The 8,173-nt window shown below is 44.3% G+C and overlaps 1 protein-coding gene across 3 annotated transcripts; it reads left to right on the top strand.

Moving 5' to 3' along the window:
• The first annotated feature begins 1,573 nt into the window (after positions 1–1,573).
• On the top strand, positions 1,574–4,869 carry LOC138667186 (uncharacterized). 3 transcript variants are annotated; one of them, XM_069755483.1, is made up of 3 exons: positions 1,574–2,111; positions 2,313–2,396; positions 2,868–4,869. In XM_069755483.1, the coding sequence occupies exons 1-3, from the start codon at positions 1,968–1,970 to the stop codon at positions 3,504–3,506; spliced, it is 867 nt and encodes a 288-aa protein (XP_069611584.1). In that variant the 5' UTR covers positions 1,574–1,967; the 3' UTR covers positions 3,507–4,869. The 3 variants fall into 3 exon arrangements, with proteins under 3 accessions (XP_069611584.1, XP_069611583.1, XP_069611582.1); XM_069755482.1 differs by having other exon boundaries at positions 1,574–2,396; XM_069755481.1 differs by having other exon boundaries at positions 1,578–2,111; positions 2,313–4,869.
• Positions 4,870–8,173: the final 3,304 nt, after the last annotated feature.

Raw genomic sequence — 8,173 nt, 5'->3', positions numbered from 1 at the left:
CGCGCGCTGCAGCGGCCGGCTTAATAGCCTCTGGCGGCCGCATGGTGGTGAGAGCGGCGCGTCTAACCCGGAAGTCGCGGGAGCACTTCCGGGTTGGTCCGGGGAGGCAGGAGAATGGGCGGCAAGTTTAAAAATGCAGCGCTAGCGTCGGGCCGGTGTGTGTGAAATGGCTTCACCGGCCGACGAAGCGCACCTGCCCGCAGTGCAACAGCGCTCTCCCAGCAGGGAGAGAAGCACGAGGAGCAGCACAAAGAGTGGTGGCCGACCTCCAGAGAAGAGTTCTACCACCAAACGAATTCCGCCTCCAGAACCGGTACCTGTCAGCTTCACTGGGTGAGTTTTTGAAAGAGTCTCTTCCTATATGCTGATATATGTTCCTCCTGTATCCTTCCTCTAGACTAAGAAAAGGACACACAAATCTAAGCATAAAGAGTGTGCTTTATGTACGCAGCCCCTCCCGGATGATTATGCCAAAAAACTGTGTGCAGAGTGTATCATGCAAACTCTACGGCAGGAAAATATCATGACTCCCTCAGAGGTCAGAGCTATTATCCGAGAAGAGATGCAGGGTTTGGCGCAGACAAGTAGCGCCAGTACCCGTCAGCCTAGCAGGTCCCGGTCTCCGGTTAGTTCGGAGTCAGAGGGTGTATGTATTTCTTCAGACGAAGAGGGATCTCAGCCGAGCTCATCCGAGACTGAAGGGGGACTTTGTCTTCCCAACAGTAATGTGGACAATTTAATAAAATCTGTCAGGAGCACGATGGGGTGCCCAGATGGGAAAGAAAAGAAATCAGCACAGGACATAATGTTTGCGGGGTTAGGACAGAAGAAACGTAGGTCCTTCCCCGTCATACAAACCATCAAAGATATTGTCAAAAAGGAGTGGGACAAGCAGAATAGAGGGTTTTTACCATCATCCTCTAAAAGGCGCTATCCCTTCAGCGATGAAGACCTAAACACCTGGTCAAAGGTGCCAAAAGTTGATGCTGCGGTAGCCTCCACAACCAAACAGTCGGTCCTACCAGTGGAGGATTCAGGGGTCCTAACAGACCCGCTGGACCGTAAAGCAGAAGCTTTACTAAGGAGGTCATGGGAAGTCAATACGGGGGCGTTCAGGCCCGCCATATCTAGTACCTGTACTGCAAGATCTCTACTAGTATGGACGGAGCAATTGGAGGAACAGATTAGAGGCAAAACTTCGAGGGAATCTATCCTGCTGAAATTGCCTCAAATTAAAGAAGCAGTAGCATTCCTAGCTGATGCCTCAGTGGACTCGCTACGTCTTGCAGCCAGGTCAGCCGGCCTAGTCAACACAGCCCGGCGTGCACTCTGGCTAAAGAATTGGAAGGGGGACGCACAAGCTAAAGCAAAACTTTGTGCGATTCCCTGTCAGGGTGAGTTCCTTTTTGGGAAGACGCTGGATGAACTCCTGAATAAAGCAGGTGAAAGGAAGAAAGGCTTCCCTAACCAGTATCTTCCATCCTACAGGAGAGCCTTCAGGAGACGCCCCTTTACTAGGAACAAGCCGCTTGAACAAAGAGAGCGATGGGAGTCGAAGGACCCAAAGCAAAAAGGTGCCTTTTTTAGCGGGTCCCATAATCCGAGACGTAAATACCGCTAACCAGGAAGTAGGCGGCAGATTAAAATTTTTTCTTCCCCAATGGGAACAGATAACATCCAGCCAGTGGATTCTGGACATTGTGCAATACGGCCTTAAATTAGAATTTGATCGAATCCCTTGGGATTCCTTCATAATAACATCTCCAAAAGGTCAGGACCAACAGAGGGCTCTAGAAATAGAGATCCTATCTCTTCTATCTAAGAAAGTCCTGATTGAAGTTCCCCAGGATCAAAAAGGGAAAGGGTTCTACTCCCCTTTATTCCTGATTAATAAACCAGATGGTTCATTTAGAACCATCATAAATCTTAAAAAATTAAATTCTTTCCTGCGTAATCATACCTTCAAAATGGAATCCATTAGTTCTACCATAAAACTCTTATTCCCTAGGTGTGTCATGGCCGGAATAGACTTAAAGGACGCCTATTACCATCTTCCCATACATGCCGAACATCAGCAGTACCTAAGGGTAGCAGTCACCCTGGAGGGAAAGGTTTGTCACTTTCAATATGTTGCAATGCCATTTGGGCTTTCTATGGCTCCCCGCGTCTTCACTAAGGTGATACTAGAAGTGATGGCTCATCTACGCCAACGAGATACCTTGATAATACCCTACCTAGATGACTTTCTAGTGGTAGGAAGCTCTGCACTTCAATGTAAAACTCGTTTATCTAATACGATCTCGTCCCTACAGGAGTTAGGTTGGATCGTCAACTTCGAAAAATCTCGGCTGAATCCAGAAACCGTTCAGACATTTCTAGGAATCCAGCTAGACTCCGTAAGTCAGAAATGCTTTCTTCCTCAGTCAAAGAGGTTGACTATACAATCAAAGGTATCAGACGCAATACGCAAACCCTACATGACACTAAGAAAGGCCATGTCCTTACTGGGGTCATTATCATCATGTATCCCTGCTGTACCTTGGGCACAATTCCATACCCGTCAATTGCAGTACGAAGTATTGTCGGCTCAGGGGAAAGACGGTTATCTAGAAAGTAGAATAACTCTTTCCAGTAATGTCTTAGAATCGCTATCCTGGTGGCTAGACATGGACCACCTATCACGGGGTGTGCCATGGATAATAGACCCGTCTAAAATAATTACCACCGACGCCAGCCCTATTGGGTGGGGAGCACATATGGAAGACAATCTGGCCCAAAATACTTGGGATCAGACAGAATTAATATGTTCCTCCAACTGGAAGGAGTTAAAAGCAATAGAATGTGCCTTATATCATTTTCTTCCGCAGATTCATGGAACAAATGTAAGAATTTACTCAGACAATTCCACCGCAGTGGCATACTTGAACCGTCAGGGTGGTACAAAGTCAGGAAGTCTGATGACCATAGCTGCAAACATCTTTCAGCTGGCAGAGGCTCATCTAACATCCTTAACAGCCCTGCACATCAAAGGTGTAGAGAACATCAGGGCAGACTACCTCAGCAGAAACGAGTTGCGTCAAGGAGAATGGACCTTAAACAAATCCATATTCAGAAGGATAACAGAAGCATGGGGGATACCACAAATCGACCTATTTGCCACAAGAGACAACCGGCAAGTACAAAGGTTCGCTTCCCTGAACACCAGGGATCACCCAGATATGTTGGACTCTCTCCACCATCCTTGGCGGTTCAGACTGGCATATGCCTTTCCTCCAATGTCTCTGATTCCTCTAGTGATCAGAAAGATCAGGCGGGAACAGGCAAGAGTAATCCTCATTGCACCATTCTGGCCGAAAAGACCATGGTTCTCTTGTCTCCAGACCATGTGCCTATGCGATCCTTGGATCCTCCCATCAGACAAGGAGCTGCTGTACCAAGGCCCCTTTTTCCACCCGCAAGTGAAAGGTCTTCACTTGACGGCGTGGAATTTGAGAGGCAACTATTAAGTTCCAGAGGGTTCTCAACAGAACTAGTAAACACCCTCTTATTGAGCAGGAAAAGATCTACCACCCTAATATATAGTAGGGTATGGAATAAATTTTTAGACTTCTACACGGTACCGTTCACTAAGCAAGTTCCACTCACACCTATCCTAGAGTTCTTGCAAAAAGGCCGAGAGTTAGGACTATCTGTAAATACCTTAAGAGTTCAGGTCTCGGCATTAGGAGCCCTATATGGATGCAATATAGCAGCTAATAGGTGGATCTCCAGATTCATAAAATCTTGTGAACGTAGTAAACCGGTCCATATTCCCCGTCTACCTCCGTGGGATTTAAATCTAGTATTAGAGGCCTTAACAAGCTCTCCATTTGAACCATTAGATTCAATACCTTTAAAAATCCTAACATATAAAGTAGCCTTACTAGTAGCCCTAACCTCAGCTAGACGGGTTAGTGACATCCAGGCCCTATCAGTAGACCCACCTTTCTTACTGATATTTCATGATCGGATAGTCCTGAAACCAGACCCCTCATACCTCCCTAAGGTAGCGTCCACCTACCACAGGTCACAAGAAATATTTCTCCCTTCCTTTTTTGATTCACCTGTAACTCCAGAACATCATAAGTTCCACACCTTAGATGTCAGAAGAGCCATCCTGACTTATATAGAAAGGTGTCAGACATGGAGGGAGAGTAGGGCTCTGTTTATCTCCTTTCAGGGCCACAAGAAAGGACATGGGGTCACGAGAGCTACCATATCTCGGTGGATCAGAGAGGCTATCTGCTTGGCCTATACGTCAAAAGGCGAGATTCCTCCAGTGGGTATAAAAGCGCACTCAACACGAGCCATGGCTTCCTCCTGGGTGGAACAAGCAGATGTACCGATCCATTTAATATGTAAGGCTGCAACTTGGTCTACACCTTCTACCTTCTACAACCATTATAGACTTGATCTGTCCACGTCTTCTGATCTGACCTTTGGTAGAGCTGTTCTTAATACAGTAATCCCACCCAAATAATGACTCTCTGAAAATCTCTCATGTGGGGTGCTGTCGTGGCGAAGGGTAAAAAGCCGGATTACGTACCGGTAATGCTCTTTTAATGAGTCCACGACAGCACCCATGTATTACCCTCCCTAAATTGTGCACAGCTCTTTCCTTTAAGGTCACAAATAATGGTGGTATAGAGTTAAGAAATTTATGTGACTGAATAAGAATGAATACTAACACTTTTGCGGTTCCCCTTTTTATACTCTGTAACTAAACTGAGGAGGAGAGGGGACCGCCTCCTTTTATTCTGTAGGTTTCCTGTTCCTATGGGCGGATCCCTCTCTCTCATGTGGGGTGCTGTCGTGGACTCATTAAAAGAGCATTACCGGTACGTAATCCGGCTTTTCATAGAAAAACTCAAAACAGAAAAGCACCTCTCCTGTATATATACACTGCACAGCACCTCTCCTGTATATATACACTGCACAGCACCTCTCCTGTATATATACACTGCACAGCACCTTTCCTCCTGTATATATATACACTGCAGAATCTACAATAGCTGTCACTCATGTAAGAAGTGAAATCTGGCATTGTACTATACATTTCTCTGCCGTATCTGTGCATCATAAATCGGGGTATGTGTTAAAGGGGGGGGCCCACTGAGACTCTTTCGCCCGGGGCCCTCGAAAACCTGGAGCCGGCCCTGACTGTTCTCATATTCCATTCCTGTTCACTAAGTTATTCCCTGTTGGACAACAGTTGCTTTCTAGGACTCTAATTTGTCTGGACTACCATGACCGGAGAGAGAACAAGGTAAACTGCGGGAAAAACTGTTGGTCTTGTCTATTTATGTACAACGGGCCGGGGGTGCTTGCTGACCGTATGTTCAGTGGACTGAGGCTTTATGTAACTCTGCCATAACTATTTGCCACCCGTCCGCCTTGTTACACAAGCATGGAAACCGATTAAAAAGAAAAATGGCTTTAATGAAAAAACATAAATGGTAAACAGAATTAACACACAAAACAATGACAACAGGCATAAAAAAAATAAATGATTGTCCATAAAAATTTGTATACAAATATCACAAAATATAGATATATTTTTGTAGATATGATGTAGGCTCACGCACAGCAACCATCCACACATCTCTAATGGGTAAAATTAGAACTGGATGTTACCCTTGTCGTAGTTGTATCAATTGTCCCCATATGATGAAGAGGGATTCATTTCTACACCCTGTAACTAAAGAGATCTTCCATGTTAAATTAATTCAGATGAACATGTCAGGAAGTGATTATCTCCTCCAATACCCCTGTAATTTGTGGTACGTGGGGAGACTACCTGGGACTTCAAAACTAGGATAAATCACCCAAGATACACAATACGTGAAAAGAGATTAGACCTACCGGTATCCAAACACTTTACAGAAAAGAGACCCTTTGATAGCGACTTGAAGTTTAGGAAAGGGACCAGGATGACTGATCCGGGTACATGAAAGAATGAATGGGGCCATGTATTGTGAGATTTTGAGTGCAAACCTCATTCCATCAGCAAGGGCATTGAAGGTGAAATGTAGATGGGTCTTTCAGCATAATGATCCCAAGCACACCGCCAGGGCAACGAAGGAGTGACTTTGTAAGAAGCATTTCAAGGTCCTGGAGTGGCCTAGCCAGTCTCCAGATCTCAACCCCATAGAAAACCTTTGGAGGGAGTTGAAAGTCCGTGTTGCCCAGCGACAGGCCCAAAACATCACTGCTCTAGAGGAGATCTGCATGGAGGAATGGGCCAACATACCAACAACAGTGTGCCAACCTTGTGAAGACTTACAGAAAACGTTTGACCTCTGTCATTGCCAACAAAGGAAATATAACAAAATATTGAGATGAACTTTTGATAATGACCAAATGCTTATATTCCACCATAATTAGCAAAATAAATCTTGCCAAATCAGACAATGTGATTTTCTGGATTTCTTATTTTGACTCTCATAGTTGTGGTCTAACTATGATGTCAATGACAGGCCTCTCTCATCTTAAGTGGGAGAACTTGCACAATTGGTGGCTGACTAAATACTTTTTTTCCCCCACTGTCTCTACATTTTGATTTTTTTCTTTTTCTTTTTTTTTTTTTAACCCTAAACTGACATAAGGGTCCATAATAATAAAAAAAAAAAATACGACTACACTGTGATTAATAGACTCGCTTGTTGTAGACAATTGGGTACTATATGGAATTTCAGTTTTGGGGACAGAGATTGAGTGCTGTGCTTTGTGAGGGGAACATGGCTTCCACTGATCCCGTAGGTCAGGGGTGTCAAACTGCATTCCTCGAGGGCTGCAAACAGGTCATGTTTTCAGGATTTCCTTGCATTGCACAGGTGATAATTTAATCACCTGCAGAGAATGATTCCAGCACCTTGTGCAATGCTAAGGAAATCCTGAAAACACGCATGGTTTGAGGACCTCGAGGAATGCAGTTTGACACCCCTGCCGTAGGTTAACAAGTTGCCAGCTCATGGTGGGGTGTTCCTGTTCCACTTAGGAATAATCCGTTGCCCTTATTTTTAATGCTATGGGTCTTTTCAGTAAATGGTCATTAATAATAAGTGGGATGGATCTTTTGCATTACGCTGACTGTGATGCTGTATCCACTTGGTACTGGAAGCATGTGTGGCTATGATCCCATGAACAAGATGGTGCTGGGTGCATTTGATGGTGGATGCGCGGTTGCGGTGGTTGGGCGGCGCGATTGCGCATGTGCTAGTAGATTTCCAATCGTAGAGATGGCGCTGTGAAAAAAAAAATAAATAGCACATACTGAAGCAAAGGGTGCATAGGTAAAATACCCAAGCAGCGTATAAACAAAATTTGTGGTGAAAAGTAGTAAAAAAGAAATTCACATGAAAAACCATGGAGGTTACGAAGTCAAAATTGTATAGATGCCTTCAGATATTAACTTGCATTACATAGATATAATTAGATACCCGATAGCAATTGACACGTGCAGAGCCAAAGAGTGCACAGGTCCTAGGAAAGCGAGAAAGTGCGTGGATTTCTGCATGAGGTGTTCATACTTGATACTAAATTGAGATGTTTCGGAAATGTGGTTTCCCTTTTTTTTCACTATTTGCAGATGGGTAAAAAGCCAAAGGATCCTATGATTTCTATAATTACATGATTTTTTTTCTTCCTGGTGTTGCAATTTCAGTGTTTGAGTGTACAAAAGAAAGCATACCGCAGCACTCGCTGTATGTATGGAGATGTATGCAAAATTCAGTGTGTGAAATGTAAACTGCAATACTGCCATATAGAATAGATGTGACAGCCATGACAAATTGACCTTTCACGACAACGATATAAATTTCACAGATTATACATCTTAGTGCTGCTGTATTCTTTGGTTTGTACATTATGCAGACTTAGCAACTGTTCACACATAATTATGTTAGGAGGTGCTGGTCAAGCTTTGTTTTTGGTAGTATACCATTGGAGGTGATGACTGCCTCCTCATCTGACTGATCACCCGTCCTCCCATCAGTCCAAGTCTGTTTATAGTTAATGCTGGATCCTACCTGCTCTTTAAGTGTAAGAACAAGTACCACTGATGCATATCTTAGAAATACGTGCCGGGATAACATCCCATATAGGTTAGGACATTAACATAGTAACCAGGACACTC

This window comes from Ranitomeya imitator, chromosome 2 (assembly GCF_032444005.1).
Source record: "Ranitomeya imitator isolate aRanImi1 chromosome 2, aRanImi1.pri, whole genome shotgun sequence".
NCBI lineage: Eukaryota > Metazoa > Chordata > Amphibia > Anura > Dendrobatidae > Ranitomeya > Ranitomeya imitator.
This window is presented reverse-complemented; position numbering and strand designations above follow the sequence as displayed.

Coding starts and splice junctions, on each gene's coding strand:
- LOC138667186 (XM_069755481.1), top strand. CDS start 1,968: ATGGAATCCATTAGTTCTACCATAAAACTCTTATTCCCTAGGTGTGTC. Junction 2,112..2,312: donor CAGTCACCCTGGAGGGAAAG/GTTTGTCACTTT, acceptor TCGTCCCTACAG/GAGTTAGGTTGGATCGTCAA.